The sequence below is a fragment of the Melozone crissalis genome, unplaced genomic scaffold (genome assembly GCF_028551555.1).
Source record: "Melozone crissalis strain CALT ecotype California unplaced genomic scaffold, PUWL_Pcris_2 ptg000004l_1, whole genome shotgun sequence".
Classification (NCBI taxonomy): domain Eukaryota; kingdom Metazoa; phylum Chordata; class Aves; order Passeriformes; family Passerellidae; genus Melozone; species Melozone crissalis.
In genome coordinates, this window is record NW_026535782.1 from 1,940,634 (window position 1) to 1,958,964 (window position 18,331).

Sequence of the window (18,331 nt, forward strand, 5' to 3'; positions counted from 1 at the left end):
AGTTGTTGATAGTAGCTCAAGTAACTCATAGTATTTTGTTGAAAAAGGTTTGTTTTTTTTGTTTGTTTGTTTTTTTTTTGGTAATAAAAGGATGTTAGCTGCTCTCTCAAATATCTAAATCTTTCAACCTTTGTTCTTGTTCCCTGCCACTACATGGAAAGGGGGGTTTTGCTTGTCTTAATCATGAGGTTCATAATGCCATACATTACATCCTATGCCATGATAGCATTATGAGGGAATACATTAAAAAGAAAAAAGACAAAAATAACTTCAGTTCCTTCCTTTCTAGAAGCCTAAAGACCCAGCTCATGCTGTTATATTTGTATGACTGAAAATCAGGGGGAAATGAATTTGTTCATAATTACTGTTGCTTTATTCCAGAGGAACTGAGTTTAAAATCAAATCTGCTTTAACAAGCAAAAGCAAGATCATGTTTTTGAATCATGGCTGGTAAATGAAAGGGGCTAAATTTTAGGAAAAGTCAAATCTATTTTGACATTAGGCAGCTGGTTTTACTGCCTTCTGAGCATTGCTTTTTAGTTGTTCTGCGCAGTTTGGTTTTCTGTAAACTTCTACAAACAAAATGATAAATTCTGGCTGACAACAGTCATGAGCAATTCTGATGTTTCAACTCCTAATTCAAGGAATCCGGTGGAAAATTTTGGAATACAAATGTGTATATTTATTTCTCATATTCTTTCATTGTCAAATAATTCAGTCTGATTTATTCCGTGAATTTTTTTCATTATATTTTATTTATCAGCATGCTTTTATATGAGTTTATCTCCACATTTCACTTCATTATTTTTCCCATTTGTTATATGCAACAGCACAGGACTTTGAGATTAAAATATGACCCAGGTGAAGACTTGGTTTTATCTGTGTAAGTGGTAGCGAGCTAAGTGTTTGTGGTTTTCCTTGCTGTGTGGGTGATGTGGTTTTGAGATGTTTTGCAGTGCATTGCTTTTAGTGGACTATTAATAATTCATTATCTTGTCCCGTTAAGCAATTTTTTTCCCACTAGAGCCAGAGGCTTGGATTTTGACAGTTGTACATCTGTTTGGAATTCTTATGACTAATTAATTCAAAATTTGAACCCAGTTCTCAGGACCTCAGTCGTAAGTCCCAGATATGAATTTAGGGTTTGCTTTGTGTAAACATTTCACCTTAAGCAAAAAAATTTCTCATCTTATCAGAATATACCTCACATGATTTATAGGGGATTGACTCTGCCAGTACTGAGTAAAATACTGTGCAAGTACTCTGCAAAAACTTCCTTGTACAAATACATTGAACCATATTGAGTCTCCTGACTCAGTCCTGGGACACTTGGAAGACAGATCAGATCAGTATTCAGTATTTTTCAGCCTGATTAATATAGTTCCGTTTATATCTTCCACAATGAAGTACAGTCATCTGTTTTGTCCATTTTTTATGAGAAAAGGTACTGAAGAAAAATTTAAACCTGAATACTACCAGGCTGATGTTTGAAATGTGGAGGCACATGTTTTTCATTAAAAATAGTTAATCTAACAGCCTTCTCTTTTTGGTATTTTTGTAAGTGACAAAGTAAAGGAAATGTATTTGAATTATCTAATCACATTCACAAATTATTCAATTTTGAGGCTCAGTTTCTCAGCAGCAATTTTTCACTGTAGGAAACAGTTATCTTCCAAGACCATGGCTGGCCAGGAAATGTCTGGTATATAGAGTGTTTTGGTTTCTTGCCATGCTGGTAGGTGTGCATGGTTGTGATATTGGAAAAATTTTTCAATGTCATGCAACCCAGACTAGGGAGAGTGCATGCATACTCTGAAACAGAGAGAATTAATCTCCTGTCTTGCTTCAGCAGGTAAGTTATAGCTGAAGGGACAATAACATTCAACAATCTAATCTGTGTGAAGTGAAATGCTAATGTCTTGTGCCATTTGAACAACATTCACTGAATGCCACATCAAATTGTCTTGTCAAAGCAAGGCAAGAAGGATCTAACTGATGACTTTGTCAAAATCTGAGCCCTTGACCTCTTGCTGCTTTGTCTTCTTAGGAATGCAGGTGCTGGAGTGGAATGGCATCCCCTTGACTGGGAAAACTTATGAAGAGGTTCAGAGCATTATAATTCAGCAGAGTGGGGAAGCAGAAATATGTGTAAGACTGTGAGTTTTTCCCCATCTTTCTGTTTCCATTTCTTTTTGGCTTTTCATGGCTTTTGTTTCTTTTAAACTTTTTTAATTTTAATTTAAAGTTGTTAAGGTGGAACCTTTGTTAGCACAAAACATCAATGTAATAATAAGCAAGAATTCACTGTGACTGTGGGAGGTCCTTTTATTCTGTTTTTCTCTTAAAGTCAGAAGGAGAGATAAACTGAATCAGATGCTAGTAATTATGCTTTTATAAACAATGATAACTCCATTGTCAGGCCACAATCTCCTCTCATGACAAACATACAGTTCACTGAATTTACCGATGTTAGAAAAACAAGGTAATTTAGTAATAACTGGACTTCTAGTGAAATCTGTATCCTTTAGATGAAAGCCATTTAAGCATCATGAGAAATGCATACACTTGCATTAAATCCATTAAAGATTTCACCTTAAAAGAAGCTTTTCTTCTCAGCTCTTTAACAGCATTGCAAACATATATCAGCTAAGGAGGGACCATGCTTGGGAGCTGCTTTCTGTCATGAACCACTATTCATTTACCTACTTAATACAGTAATGAGGGTATGAGGAAAGAGTTTCTTTTGTCTCAGGCTTCCACTTGCTTTCTTTAGGGACCTGAACATGCTCTCGGACTCTGAGAATCCCCAGCACCTGGAGCTGCACGAGCCAGTGAGGGCAGGTGAGAGACAAGAGGCTGCTTTGACGTTGTAGGGCTGGATAGCAGCTGAAAATTGGATGTGGTATAAGCTAGTATATTAGTATTGTAAGCCCTGGTGTTAGATCCCAAATATTTGCATGGATAGAAAGGGGACCAAGACAAGGGAATACAGTGCACCCCCAACAAGTTTGCAGACAACCCCAATTTGGGCAGGAGTGTTGATCTGCTGGAGGGTAGGAAGGCCCTGCAGAGGAATCTGGGCAGGCTGGATTGATGGGCCAAGGCCAATTGCATGAGATTCATCAAGAGAAAATGTCAGGTCCTGCACCTGGGTCACAACAACCCCAGGCAGCCCTAGAGGCTGGGGGAAGAGGGGCTGGAAAGCTGCCCAGAGGAAAAGAACCTGGGGGTGCTGGATGCTGTAAAGTTTACATGTGATGTGTTGTTGTCCCTTTGCCTTCTGTCACCCCTAAAGTTTACTTTGTCCAGCCCCTGGGTTTGCACCTGTGTCAGTACCTGGCCAGGGAGTTGCTGGTGTCCCCATGGCCTCATCTGCCATCCTGTGTCCAAACCTTCTGCTGCCACCCCAGGCCTCTGCTCCTGTTTAATAATAAACTGCATTATTAATCTGGAGTCATAAATACTTCAGTCTGCACAGTGCAATTACATCTGTGCCTTTCTATAGCAAAATAATGAAGAATAGGCACTATACCACACCACTGTACAAGGTGAGGTGTAACTCAGACAAATTTAGGTTGTAGCCATCTGGTCATTAGACAGTTGCAGCCAGAGAGGCCAAAACAAAGCTCCCAGCAAACTGCAGCAAGTTTAGATAACACACAGGTCCTAAGGCCTATGTTCATAGATCTGTAGAATTGTCAATGTCAGAAAATACCTCAATGAAAATACCTGTTAACTTATTAAAAGGTTGTGGCCTGCTATAAGTGACAAAAACCCAACATTTACTGGATAGAGGGATGCAGTAGCAAGTACTCAGTGTCTTGTGAGTTCTGTGATGGCAGTGCTTTTGGGGGGGGATTTCCTGCTGTTCAATCAATGCCACAACTGCAGGCTTCAGTCATTGTATCAGTCATATCTAAGCTAACTTTGCATCAACATCCACAATCTTAGTGGTAATGCACCCCCCCAGCAAGCTCAGGGCAGATTAAGATTGCTTGTCTCACCATTCCATGGGTTTACTCTGGGTTCTGTGGTTTAGAGGCTGCTCTTTTATCAACCAGAACCTAAATTACCTGGATTGAGTCCTCCATTTTCTAACCATGTAAAATTTCCTTGCTATTAATATACTTACTATCAAATTACCTTTAGTTGAAAATTGATGTTATTGATAGTAACTGAAAGACTAAGTATGACAGAGCTTTGAAGCAGAGCTACCCACATTTTTTTAAAAAAACACCAAAAAGCATTGAAATCACTTTTGGAAAGAACAAAAACTAGAATGAACCAGCTTTTTTGTTAATGAAGAAAACTCAAAATGAGAAGGAACAGAAATAAAGGAAAATTTTTCCATTCTTACAGGCATGTTTCCTCCTGGTCTTGCAATCTTATAGTGGTTTCTAAGTTGGAACAACTCTGTAGAGTTATTGCCATTACCTCTGAGGTTTGGCAGGCTGTGCTTTAGAAGGGAGCAATCTCCATTTTCTCTGAGAGAAAAATGAATTAGCCAAGCAAGCAGGATAAAGCTGAAGTTTTGTTTTAAACCTCTCCTGCTTCTGAGAACCTGGGAACCAAGCTGTTCCTAGCATCCTTTGAACTCTATTCAGTCTAGCAGATATGAAACTTACTTGGCTTCATTTCTGTGTTAAATAGAAATTGCCTTCTCCAAAGGGCAAATTCCTCCCACTGATTCCTGGTCATCAGGGAGGGCAATCAGACTCCTACTACAGATGCCTCACAAAGGTGTGAGTAATGTAGGAAAGATGAATCAGGGCTTTCAGCCTTCATTTGTTTACATTTTTTCTTCTGTGAATAATTTGTGGTAGTAAAGTTTTGAGGCTTTTTTCCTCTATATTTTTTGTGTAAATTATCTCAGGAGCAGTTCTGTTCAATATTCTGTCCAGGATGATTTAAAAAAAGTTAAAAGGAGATTTAAACTTTTACAAGAAAATTCAGATACTTAGTGAAAATGGACCAGTTTCAAACAATGAGTGATAGCACAGGCTATTCTTTAAACTGTAATTTGCTCCAGTTTGACTCAAAATTATCAGTAAGGCTTGTTTTTCTTCACCTAGAAGTACCTCCTCAGAAAGCTTCTTAGGTAAAGAGAACTAGTGAGTAGCACTAGCACACAAAGATTGGAATTGGGATGTCGACGCTGTGGTAGAGATGTCTGTTTTTCATAGGATGCCTTTTGCATGTTCAAAGTGCACAGGCAGATGACACGAAAACTTGTAAGGATTGTTTTGTTGTCCCTGTACCATGACAAGATGGATCTGGGTGTGCTGGCTGTTATCAATGCAGGGCTCTCTTTCTTCAATCCAGTAGATAGAGCGAAGTCCCCGGGGGTCGATCCCAAGCAGCTGGCTGCAGAGCTCCAAAAGGTTTCTCTACAGCAGTCGCCTCTGGTTGCTGCTTCGGGAGTGGAAAAGGGATCTCATGCCCACTCTGGAACCACTTCTGCCACCTCCAGCGCTGTTCCCAGCCCTGGTCAGCCTGGCTCTCCCTCAGTGAGCAAAAAGCGGCACAGCAGCAAGGTAAGAAATTTACAAGTTGTGGAACAAGAACATTTTGGTGACAGGAAGAAACTGCCTCTTTACCTCCTTTAGTGTAGCAAGAAATCCCAGCACATCTTGGGAAACTCATTTCCTGGAAACAATTAATATCACTGTTCAGATATTGAACCTGGACATAATGAAAGATTACATGACTTATCCAAGAGATTTGTCCCTCTTAAAAAAGAAAAAAAGATAACCTTATATTATTGTTTTTAAACTTTTAAACTGCCCTTTACAGCCTTTGTTGCTCTTGCTTTTTAAGTGCATCCTACATGGTGGTGAGGTACTATTTCCACTGAAGAAGCTGATATTGCTGGGATTATAATTTTTCCTCTCTATACTAAACTACAAGTGCCACAAGCTATGAATAATCATAGCAATACTGATGTCATAGCAATGCCTCTGGAAGCCAGGGAAAGATTGAAAACAAAATTTACCATTAAAAGGTGTTTTGTCATTAGCTAATTCCTGTGAACTTGCCAAGCATAATTTCTCATTTTCTTTGCCATATCGTGTCCATTCCTCAGCTGAAGTTCTTGTGCATCTGCACACCTAAAAAGGAAAGAGTGGGAATTTAGTAGCATTTTTTTCACAGTTAAAACTGAAAACTAGATCATAAAGTCATCTGTCACATTTTTTGCATTTTGTGTCAAAAAAGTCAAGACCTGAAGTGAAACTCAGTCCTTTGAAGACTGCACTTGCTTAAGCAATTTGCAAGACTGCTGATTGCTATCCTGAAAATCCAGCTTCTGACACACTTACAATGCTTCACATTGCAAAGTGCTTTCTAAACTTTTTCTACTCTGCACCTTTATTCATTTTTGGGACTGTCAGGTTCCTACTGCATTATAATTTTTAGTTTTGTGCTGTTGAAACAATGTCTGTGATTTGGACAGATGAGTTAGGTGCTGCACAATCCAGAACGAGCAAGGTATCTGCTCATTTCAGACAGCTCTTTGATATGCCAGCATAACTTTCATGTAAAACACAAAAATAAAAATCTTTTTCATCCAACAATTCAGTACAAACTGGGAAGATATTTATTGATCAGCTTGGTTTGGATAGTAATTCTGTCTTGACAGAACACCCATAGACTTTCTACAAACCAATTCAGGTGTGTGATGCAGAAGTTAAATCTGTATGCCAATATTTACTGGATCTGACAATTCTGGTGTCAGAATTGCTTGTCCTTAGGTCAATAGTTAGATTCACTACAGAATACTCTGGATATTGTATACATTTACATATGCATGGTTTTTGCCACTGAATAATAAGTTTCTGAAGTACAGTTCCTGTTCCTGGGTGAAACCTGCCATCCCAGTGCAGGCACTGCATGCAGAGAGCAGGGCTCTTAGTGCACATGCCACCATCTACACTGAAATGTAGGTCTCACATTTGGTGAGATGAATCACACTCCTAAATTTACATTTTTATGGAGATCCATAAGCCCTTGCTGTGCAGTGTATCCTGGAGAGGTGCCCCATTCTGTCTGCTTGAGGAGACTGGGTTCCCAGCTTTGGCACTGTAGCAGGTCACCTAAAGTTAGATGCATAAATTTAATTTCCTGCTTCACAGAGGATTTAGGATTCTTTTATGAAAATTCAGCTCTAGGCTTATAAAGATGAAACAAAAAATTATTAGAACTAATGCCTTTATGCAGGAGATGCAAAAGTCAGAACTAGTCAGGTAAATATCTAAAAAATTCTTTGCTTTTTTGTGAAAATCATGTTGAGGGGCATTTCTTTCATAACAAGCATAGCTCTTGTTGACTTGTATAGTTTCTGTTCATTGACTTCAGGCCAAGTTTATAATGGTGTTGAGCTCTGTTAGAAGAGAAAGCTCATCCTTTCTGGAACTGCTCTTTGCCTTGGGCTGACAGCATTTCTAGGCAGGCTGTGTGCAGCCCTGCCGAAGTATCATGACAGACTGAATATCCAAACTGCCTAGATCTTGTTTTTGCAACTGTTTTTATTTTTAGCAAGTGCTTTTAAAAGGATTTTTGTATAGAATAAACACTCTAGAAATGTTGTTGTGGTCTCTGCCATATTTTGCAGCGCCAATTTTCTCATATTTGTTGTTGCTAGAGAAGGTGATAGTGCATAGTGCATCAAAGCCTTGCATTAATCAGTTTCATGTCATGGTCATACAACCTCCTTGAGCAGGTCTGATGGCATTACAAAGCACCATATTTTACACAGGGTGTGTGAGTGCATGTGGGAGTATCCACAGCAGTTAGACAGAAATTGATTTGCCATCACAGCAGAGATTTAACCCTTGGAAGCCTAGAGCTGACAATATCTTGTGAAGATCTGTTTATTTTGTAGTGTAAATTCATGATCATTCTATGGTGAAGATTGCATCCAGGATATAAATGACCTATAGAAACATTTAATATGAAGAATGGATTTTTTTTTTCTTAAATCCTCAGATCCTTTAGTGCCTCTGAAAGTCAACTGTGAAATACTTTCCCTCTTTACAAATTAATCCTCATTGAGGCCATGATAAAGGAAAATACTCTTTGGCATCTCTGCCTCTCAATGCAGAGCCAGCTTCAAAGCTGGCCCTGCTCTGAGCTGGGGGTTAGACCAGATGGCCTTGAGAGGTCTCTATCAGCCTAAATTATTCATGTTTTTTAAAAATATTTGGGTAATTCTTCATGATCAGTTTTAGGTCTGCTGACATCAGAGAAAATAGAATGTTTTATGTATTGAATCACGATTTTGTAAATGATGCAGTGATTCAACAATGATACAGAAACATAAAAGTGCACATTTATTTTTACAGAGTCCACTTTACAAACTACAGCTTAAGTACCTTTGGAAGTCTCAATACAAATTCATCATGCCCCTTCCCTTCTCTATGAATTCCCCCTACATTGTCCATACTCATACATTCCATATTACATGACATTCAGAGAGAACAAACTCATTATTCTTGCTGTTCCAACTTATTAAAAATGAGAGCATTTAGACTATCTGGCAGTGATTTTGTAGCCACAGCACAGCTAGCTCCATATTATTTTTGGTGGTGTCAGTATTGTCAGTGCTAGTACAGCCTGAGGTCAGAACTATTAAGTATAATAAAATCCATTTGCAGAGGTAAAGTATGAGAAATATAAGCCATTTATGCCCTACTTTGAAAGATTGCATGATGCTCAGGTAGCTCCCTGTCTTTGGCAAAATCAGTGAAATTCACTCTGAATAGTCTTGTCAAGGACCTAACAAGTTTTAGGACTATATTGCTATCAATCTAAAATTGAATTTCAGATTCAGAACATTTTATAGACTACTGATGGCTTATTTTAGCTGTTGGATGAACTAAACTTCTTTAAAAACTTTGGAAGGTGAGAGAAGCTGATTATAAAATTTTTCATGAGAATTTTTTTTTGGATGCAAATGCATTTACAGACAAATCAAGTTTGATTTATTTTTGAGTTGTTTGTTTTGTTTTGTTTTTGTTTGTTTGTTTGTTTTTCTGGTAAAGCCTGTGCATTAGGCAACAAGACAGTGAATATATCCATATAAGAGGCAGATTTGGGCTAGTTTTCTCCTGTGTTTTCATTGTGATAGTGTTTAGCTGGGATATTTCTGGTTAGTTCTCAATCTGACTGATTGAGAGAATGTTTCTTCAACACAAACCTGCAAAGGTCAGTGCATCACCTTAACTTCATGCTGTGGTGCAGGAAATGTGGGCACTTCATTGGCCTAATTTAAAGCAGTTGTAAAACATCTTAAAAGGGCCTTGAAGGGTTTTCTTGGAGTGCCTGGCAGCACAAAAGAGAGAGGTGGTTTTTACTCTTCTAGGAAAGTGATAGAAATACAAATTACATGGAATAATGTCAGGCAGCTGCTCACATCTGGAGGAACAGGATGTGACAGCTTCCAGAGCAGTCTCAAGAGAACAGTAGGTTTGTCCTTGTTTGCACCATTTGTTTTCTGCTGCATCAACCAAGGAAGCAGATATGGAAAGAATGCAAAAATATTCTAATCCTACTACTGAAACAGAGCTTTCTTGCTTGACTGATGGCTTGCAGATTGTAGTTTGGTCCAGAGTGGCTCAAGGCCACCAGCATTTAACAGAATAGAATATTTTTGTGAGTTCAGGATTCTAATCCAGTGGTGATATTATTTTTCACAAACAAACAGGAGGGGAAAAAATGGCAGAGAGAAATATTAAGGATTCTATTGCTTTTTATCAAAAACTAAGACAAGTTTAATAATAATGGAGAGAGGAAAGCAAGGACAGAAAATTTAAATTTCATGCCACAGAAAGTATGGTGAGGAATTTGAAGATTAAGTGTTGTACCTGAATTGACTCTCAGAAAACACAGAATAAAGTAAAAGACATTTTATGAGGTGACTTGCAATTGTGTAATCCACTTAATATACATCACTTAGTTTTAGTACCATTTTCACTCTTTTTACCCACTTTGACTAAACTCAGTTTTAAATAGAGTAACTTTTGCCTCTCTCTGCCTGTCTCACATTGACAGAAATATATTGCTGTGTTTATGTGGCACGGTCCTTTCTTTCTCTTGGCAGCATTCATGTTTGTTAGGCAGGGTCAATGCTATGTGGTTTTTTCTCCCCATGCCTCCTTGTCTGCCCAGACTCTGTTGAAGTTGTTTGATTCTGTACCAGCATAAAAACAGATCAAAATGGCTGGGCTGGACTCTTAAGTGCTGTTTAAATTTATAACCATTAGTTTTGACTGTAACAACTGGAGACATTTTTTTTTAAAAAAAATTTTGCAATGCATCAGTATAAACCCCACCTGTTAAAAAAGCTAACTTTGAAAATCCCTGTATTTTTAATCTGGCAGCCCACGGAAACTACAAAGTCTGCTTCCCATCCAATCACTGGAGAAATACAGGTAAATGTGTAGTTTCTGCTGTGTAGATTGTTGTTGATACTGGCTGTGTTTTTCTTTGAAATAAGTTTGCAGAAAAATATCTCCATAACTTATTTCTTATTCAACTCCAATCCCTTATTTCTTATTCAACTCCAATCCCTTTCTCTGATGTCACTAATGTAAGTCAGTGCTTGATTTTTGCACCCGTCTTTAATATTGGATTATGAAATAAAACCAGTAGAATGGAAAATGCTGCTGTTCCCAAAGGGACTAAAAGTATAGTTAAATTCATTCTCATCCTTAATCTTTGGCCACTTATTGTGTTTCTTCCTTAGAAATTTCCAGTCTGTTTCCATTGAAGCAAGAATTGCTGTGGGTTTCTTATGCTGCAGTGTCTTTCCATGCCCTACCAAATTTATGGTTATCTTATGTAAATTATGTAATTTTACTTTAGCCTTTTAAAACACTCAAAAAGAGAACAGCAGAAACAACCGAAGCCTAACTTCCTATAGATTTCTGGGGGGGGTTTCCCCTTTGATTAACCTCTCTCTTTTATATTAGTACTAAGATTCTTTCCATAGTATTATAACATCCTTGTCAGACTTGGCCTCCAGGTAGATAGGATGTGTGTAATTAACACTAAATAAATTGGGCTACTGCTCAGAATAATATCAAGGGTTCAAATTTCCTTTGCTTTTTCCTGATTGGAATATGGGTGTTTCCATTTATTTTCAAGGTCCAGTATGATGATCTAGCATCTCATTCTAGTCAGGAGAGAGAGACTGAAACTTCTGGAATGTGTTTATTTGGAGGGAACATAGAGGTCTAAAACTCATTTTATTCAAACTAAAAGTAACAAATAACCCTACTGTGTTTTAATGCATTCAATAGCTTCAAATCAACTATGACAAACACCTTGGCAACCTTATCATCCACATCCTTCAGGCAAGAAACCTTGCTCCCAGAGACAACAATGGCTACTCGGACCCCTTTGTTAAGGTTTATCTTCTTCCAGGGAGAGGGTAAGTGTAGGACAAATTTTAACTTGAATTTTCTTTCAGTTTAGGCTTGCTACGTGGCATTAATAAACAGAATTAAGAGTTATTGCTATAGAGAATCCAGGTGCAACACCAGCAAAAATGTTGAATTTTTAATACAGAGTCAGCTCCTATTCCCAGGAGAATATACATATTTTGCTAATGACCTTAGAAAATTTATGATCATTCCTATAAGTATATGTTTGTGGTTCTTTTTGCGTTGCCTTTTAAATATTACAATACATGTAAAAATATTTAAAATAACAACAGTCTCAATGAAGATGTGCTAAGTAGATGCAATATTTTCTGTAATACAGAAAGCTGCATGTTAAGTCTAGCATGGAATGGTTGCTTCTGAATTTAGAATTGATTTGCAAAAAAGCAAAATTAAAGTGCCTGAGATTGATTTATTGTTGCAGTAATAATAAAAAAGCCAAGAAATACTTGTCACAAAATAAATTTCTCCATCAGTATTTTATGGAGCTTTTTTTTATTTTTAAGAGTGAATATATGGTTTTAGAAATACTGATAATTTTTTATTTAATACTGTACAAGTCACTAATCACTTTTTAAGAGATCGTTGATTTTTTTGACTCTGTAATTACAAATAGCTCATTATTACTTCTTTTAAAATATATGTTTCTGTATCAGCAGTATTATAATTATTCTTTTGCCCTAATGTTACAGAATGTCATATGTATATGGAGAATGAAAAGAATACATGGTTATAATATTGCTGCTGACTTCAGTGGCACAATGGATATATCTAAAATTAAGCTGATGGATCAGACTCTGTATTACAAAGACAGATTAATGGAAACTGCCCTGCCTGTGTAATAATGCTCATACTAAAAGACTCTTAGGATAGAGCAATGCAAATAAAAATCTGTACTTCTGTCCTACTCAGACTAACAGGAAAGTGGATGCTCAGGTCACAGCTCACCATGTGGCGTATGGGCAAGTACCACTAAATACATGAGTGGTACAAATAGAGCCAAACATTTCCTTTTGTAGCTTGCTAATTCCAGCTCTACAGTATTCAATATTGTTCAGTAGCACTGGGCCAAAAAAACTGTTTCTGAATGTAAGGGGAAGAGGTGCTTAAGTTTGAGAAGTTTTTAAATGCACATAAGAGTCTGTAAAATGCACCTAAGAGTCTGTAAAAAGTTTTTAAAGGCACCTAAGAGTCAAAACACTCTTAGTGGGAATTTTGCAGGTACATTCATTGATATGGAAATAAGACTTTGAACTAAGGCACGTTCATCCTATGATGTATCAATTTAAACTTGTCGCCAAGTTATGAAGAATTGGACATTAGTTTTGTTTGGGTTTATTGTTTTAAAGCATGTCACCGTTATAGTTTTGCATGTAACTTGGGCCTTTAGGGAATAATGAAAATTAAGAGCTTCTTAAAAGTCCCAGACTTTTTCGGAAAGTAGAAACTTGTGTTGCTGCTAAATAACTTTAATTTGTAGTTAATTCCATGCTAGACTTTTTATTCTTCCTTATACCTCTATTTCCTTTGATTCTGGTACTAGAAACTACCCATTATTCATATTTTCTTCCATCTCTGTTCTCATTTTCTCTTACACTGCTTCCTCTGTGTTCCTAACTCTGTAAATTCTGGATGTGCAGACAAGTCATGGTTGTCCAAAATGCCAGGTAGAGTCTACTATCTTCCAACTTTATTCTTTCATTTTCTGTATGCATGAATGAGACAGTGAGCCTGTGCATTGAACTACAGACTTCTCTTGAGTTCTGATGGCATGAAACTGCGGTATGGTTTTGGTTTTCATTTACTAATTAGGCCATTTCAGGAACTGGAAACAAGTAGTTAATACTCCTTTGTGCAGTGTTATTCTGAGACCAAACTCTGCAAGAAGCAAAATGTCTTTTGAAGTCTGGAAGAATTTAGTTCAGAGATATCTAAAACCTCATCCTCACTCACTGAAAGTTGAAAAACAACTAACTGTGAACCTGTATGAAGATTTTAAATGGTGTTACTGCCAAGAGAAACAGGTTCTTTTTGGTAAAGAAATGGAATATTTTTCTCTATTTATCTTGAACATTAAAGCCAGGTATAATTCTAGATAATTGCTCAGATGGACAATTAAATCTGCTTGACCACATAAGTGGTTATTTGTGGTAAACAAACTTAAATTATTGAAATTAGGAGTGCTTTGTTTGTCCTGGAAACATAAGGCAAAGCTCACTTCTCAAGATATGCTAGTATCAGCCCAGGCTAAGCACATAAATATTCCAACCCCAATTTTAAATTTGTTTAAAAGTAATACCCTGACTAAACAAATGAGCAGATTAATTTCAATAAACAGATTTCTATAATCTGTCTCTTTTTTAATTACTGAAATTATTTAAAGAATATGTTAAAATCACACATTTCATTTGTGTATTCTATTACAATTTTTAACATGGTTATTCTATTCTGCTTTTTTCATCATGCTTAATAAATTTTATTATATATTAATAAATTATAATTAAGGAATCAAAGAGAAAAATATAAATAAAAGAAGTATGCTATTTGTATCTTTTCACACAGAAATACTCTTTGAATTTCAAATGCAAATTATTTCACAATCAATGACATACCAGTGACTGGTTTAATGAATGCATTTTAAAAACGCATCTTCATCTATTAATCTGTTAATTGTTGCTCTGTTAATTGTTGTGGGGAAGGTGCGTCAGGGGTATGAACTTAATATGTTTGCCAGATCCTTCCCTTCAGAAGTCTAGAAAACCCCATCTCCATCCAGCTTAGCCTGGTTCTGCACCTCCCTGGAGGAGGCCAAGGTCTGCTGCCTCCCTCTGCAATAGACACAGACACAGACTACATGGGTGTGGGCTCAGCTCACCCTTTATAGATCCAAATATTCCATGGACTTCACTGGAAATATTTCAGAGCTGCCGTGTTAACAGCGATTTTGTCTTTTGCAAGCTCTGGAGCTCAAACAGCATGAATCACCTTCTCACACACTTCAAAAAAGAATCAGAAACTTTGAAAAGGTGATGAAGTCCTCCTATTGCAAAAGGAGATCCAAGAAAGGAAAGGGAATGTTGGTGTCATTTTCTTGGCTGAGTGCGCAAAGGATTCTTTCCCACTTTCTTCAAGAAATGAAAGTAAATCAGTTCCCTAAAACCAGTAGGTCATAGGACATCTAAACAGGATGTTCTAGGCAGGGGATGCTTTTCTCATACCAGAGAGTGGGAAAAGAAAGCTACTGAGGTGCTTTAGAATTTTAACTGCATTACTTAATACTGTTTGCCAATGAAATCTCATTTCTAAATGGATTCAGATTTTGTATTTCAGCTTTCTTTCCAAGATATGCAAAGAAATAGTTTTGTGTAAGTTTCATTTTCATATGCTCTTAGTCCCCCGAGATTTTAAATCACCCTTGCCATGCTGTGCTATGGCAGATAGAATTCCCTGAACTCTGGAGAGCTGCTGCTTTCTTCTTGTAAGCAGAGGTGAACAGATACTGTTTAACCAGTCCCAAAACCTTTCACATTTTTCAATAAACTGAAAGAGTGGATAGCAAGATGTCCAAGAAAATATGTGGAAATACATAGAATGACTAGAGAAAAAAATGAGAGAAAAACTCGCTGCAAATCCCTTTCACTTCAAGATATCAGGCTAGCAGGCAGCTTGGATGGAGCCACCTCATTTCGGAGAATAAAGCCACCCTGCAAACCAGATTAATTAGATGGGATCACTGCACAGCAGAATTGAGTTTACAGAGTGAAACTGCTGGTGCTGAAGTCCCCACATCAACATATGTGTGCCAGTAATGCACATGTATCTTTCACATAACCATAAATCAGAACTGTTCCAACCTGGTACCAGCTATGGTGCATCATTAGTGACTGGCTGATTAAATGTGTTCCTGAGTGATCCTTCTCAGTTAATCTCATATGAAAGGAATTAGTTAATTAGGTCTGGGACCATGCCACAGTGTGAACCAAAACAGTTAAATCAGAAGTGAGAATTGTACACTACCAAAAGTTATTGTAGGGGAGCCATAAAAGAGTCTAATATGACATATACAAGTTATGTTGTGCCATTTTGTCTTAGTGCTGGAAAACTGGGAACATTTTGTTTAGTAATAGAGGTAGCAGGTATATACAGAAAGAGTTTCTTTTCCTTAAATCTTGTGGGTTTTTCAAAGTATTAAAAGATTCTTATGTTCTCCTACCCAGGTTTTTTTAGTTTTCCATTAAAATTTATGTTAAATTAAAATTGGAATGAAAGCAAATCTAACATCAAAGCTCACAGAGCTAGATGAATCCGTATTCTGTTTAAGATTAGTGTATTGCTTTCTCAACACTCAGGAAATGTGAAGTACAATATAAAGCATTAGTGAATTATTTTTAAAACAGATTATGCAGCCAAACCTTTGTTCTTGGCTATTGACATAAGTAAAAAAAGTGATCCTGATGCACTTTTGTGTTTCTTTCCAGTACAGCTAGAGGTATAGGCAGAGAACATGATCAATGAGAAATTAGTTCTTCAATCACTAACAGGAAATTAGTTACTTTATGGCATTCATTAAATGTGTTTGTGAGATGGGATTCCTGTAATTAGAGATTGCAACCTATAAATACAATGAATTTGTGCTACTTTAAAGTGCTAATGGGATGGTCGTGGAAAAGAAATCAATGCATTATCACCTCAATTTAGAATCAGAGCCCAATATCTACAATGAGAGGACAAAGTCCTATGTGCATATGCTGACTGATGCTTTATCTTGAAATGGTTTAAGGCAGAGCAAGCCTGCTGAAGAGTCAGGAGATGTTTTAAAAGACCATCTCATAAAAGCATACCAAAGAAAACATCCCAAAGGCTCTCATTGTCCTCTCGTAACCCTGAATTGCTGCAGAAACGAAAGATGTATCTCTTTTCTTTTTCTGGTTTTTGGTTTGTGGGTGTTTTGGGTTTCTTCTGTATTAGAGCTGAAAGAAACAAAAGATCACTAATGTAATGTTTTGTTCCTTTGTTCAAATGCAGCGCTGAGTACAAGCGGAGAACCAAGTACATACAGAAAAGCCTGAATCCTGAGTGGAATCAGACAGTCATTTACAAAAATATCTCCGTGGAGCAGGTGCGTGACTGGTGCTGCTCTTCTGTGCTATTTGCTGCTTTATTGTCTGCATGGTCTGCAGTGCTCACTGTGAAGGGAGCAGTGCTACTGGCAATTCTCTGAAACCCTGTAAAATCTTACCAGATTTAGAATTTGAGATTCTTTCCTTGCCTCTTATAGGGCGTCCTATGGAAATCCTATTTTTTTGCCCTTCTGCTCATTAACATGGCAATTTGTGGGGATTACACTCATAATTAGAGATTTGAGAAATTAAATAAATAAATTTAAATGATAATGGAATACATTAATAAGGTAATAAATTAAGACATACGTTTCTGAAGTAGATGCAGAAATCATAGTCACTCTTTGTTCCAACAGCCATGCAAGCTAACACAAACCACAGTGTCTACCATTTTTATTTTAAAAATATGTATAAAATGCAGATATGCATTTTTAGATTTATCACTAATTCATTAATCACATGAAAAAAAATTAGAAGATATTTGATTTCCTTGTCATAAAAAGATTTAACTCACATCTGGGAAGGATGTCTGCAGAGTCTTCTCTGTTTCTTGGTGGCTTCCTAACTCCAGCTGTGCTTCTGAAGCAGTGTGAAGCAATTGAGTGCTCTACTCCTCCATCTCTTCTCATAAAGGACTTTTATCCAATTTGAAAAAAGATATAATTGGCAAAATAATGATCAGTTCATTTTTTTAGAATTATGAAGTATGTTTTATAGAGTACTGGATTTTAATGCAGTCCTGAATATTTTTGCCTTTCTTTCTGTTTTGTTCTTGATACTTTCAACTTCACTTTACATTGCCATTTCATCTTTCAGTACTTGTAAAAAAGCCCAGAATAACCAGACTCTTGAGTGAATAGATTTCCCAGTGCTTTTAATATTCTTCTCCATCACAACCCCAAGACCTCAATACAATCTTCCCAATTTAGAATTTGGGATTTCTTTCTTCTTGTCCAGTGAGAGGAACATAGATTAAAACACTCATTTTTTCATGGAACAAAACCCTTCCCACAGAGGCAATTGCCTTGTTGCTCATGTAATCTACAGATGTAGATTTAGTAGCAGTAGCTCAGATTTCCTTCAGAGGTGTCCTGCTGTAGGTAGTGGTTTATGAGATTTTCTTACTGCTTCATGCAGGCTTTTATAAATGGTAGCTATTTGACAATTAAACCACACTGATGTTTTCCTAGCTGCAAGATAAACCCTAAGTTTTCTTCAATTGGCAAAAGGGTTTGGTAAGTCTTTACAATATTTCCAAACTCAGCTTTTCATTTAAGAAAGATTCTTGTGTTTTCTTAATTTGCTTGGGGGTTCTGCTGTGACATTTCACAGAGCTGTTATTAAGAGTGATGGAGTACTGTAAATTCAGTGGCTGTTTGGTGCTTTGCAAACAGATAATGATATTAATGTAGGATTTCCCAGGCACTAATTTTTATGACAAAAAAAAAATCTTGTATCTTTAATGTCAGTTTCAGACCATTATTTGATTAAATATGCCTTTAAGTTGCATGTTGAATACTTTGCATTTTTGCTTTCTATTTGTAAATCCCTTCCTTTTGCCTTCCTCTGAGACTTTTCTGTGGTATTTATGTTTTTAAATGTGCAAACTTCATTTTAGAACCACGTATCTTTTATATTCAAGCATCTTGTCTCACAGAACTGTGTGCAGAGAGCACTGTTTCCTTCCATACCTTTCCATGGCTTGTATTTACTGCTAAGTAGACAAACCATGCTAAGACACCAGAGTGACTTTTCTCCTACAAAATTCCATGC

At 36.9% G+C, this 18,331-nt stretch overlaps 1 protein-coding gene across 5 annotated transcripts in view; it reads left to right on the plus strand.

The window, feature by feature from the left end:
• PCLO (piccolo presynaptic cytomatrix protein) overlaps positions 1-18,331 on the plus strand; it is a 319,301-nt gene that overhangs the window by 234,290 nt on the left and 66,680 nt on the right. For 2 of the 5 annotated variants that reach the window (XM_054272240.1, XM_054272259.1), the window contains exons 11-17: positions 2,048-2,156; positions 2,774-2,841; positions 5,323-5,534; positions 10,377-10,427; positions 11,298-11,428; positions 13,079-13,105; positions 16,464-16,557. In XM_054272240.1, coding sequence (XP_054128215.1) covers positions 2,048-2,156; positions 2,774-2,841; positions 5,323-5,534; positions 10,377-10,427; positions 11,298-11,428; positions 13,079-13,105; positions 16,464-16,557 — 692 coding nt within the window. Of the gene's footprint in view, positions 1-2,047; positions 2,157-2,773; positions 2,842-5,322; positions 5,535-10,376; positions 10,428-11,297; positions 11,429-13,078; positions 13,106-16,463; positions 16,558-18,331 lie in introns of those variants that run through there. The other 3 variants (XM_054272249.1, XM_054272269.1, XM_054272279.1) reach the window with 3 other exon arrangements.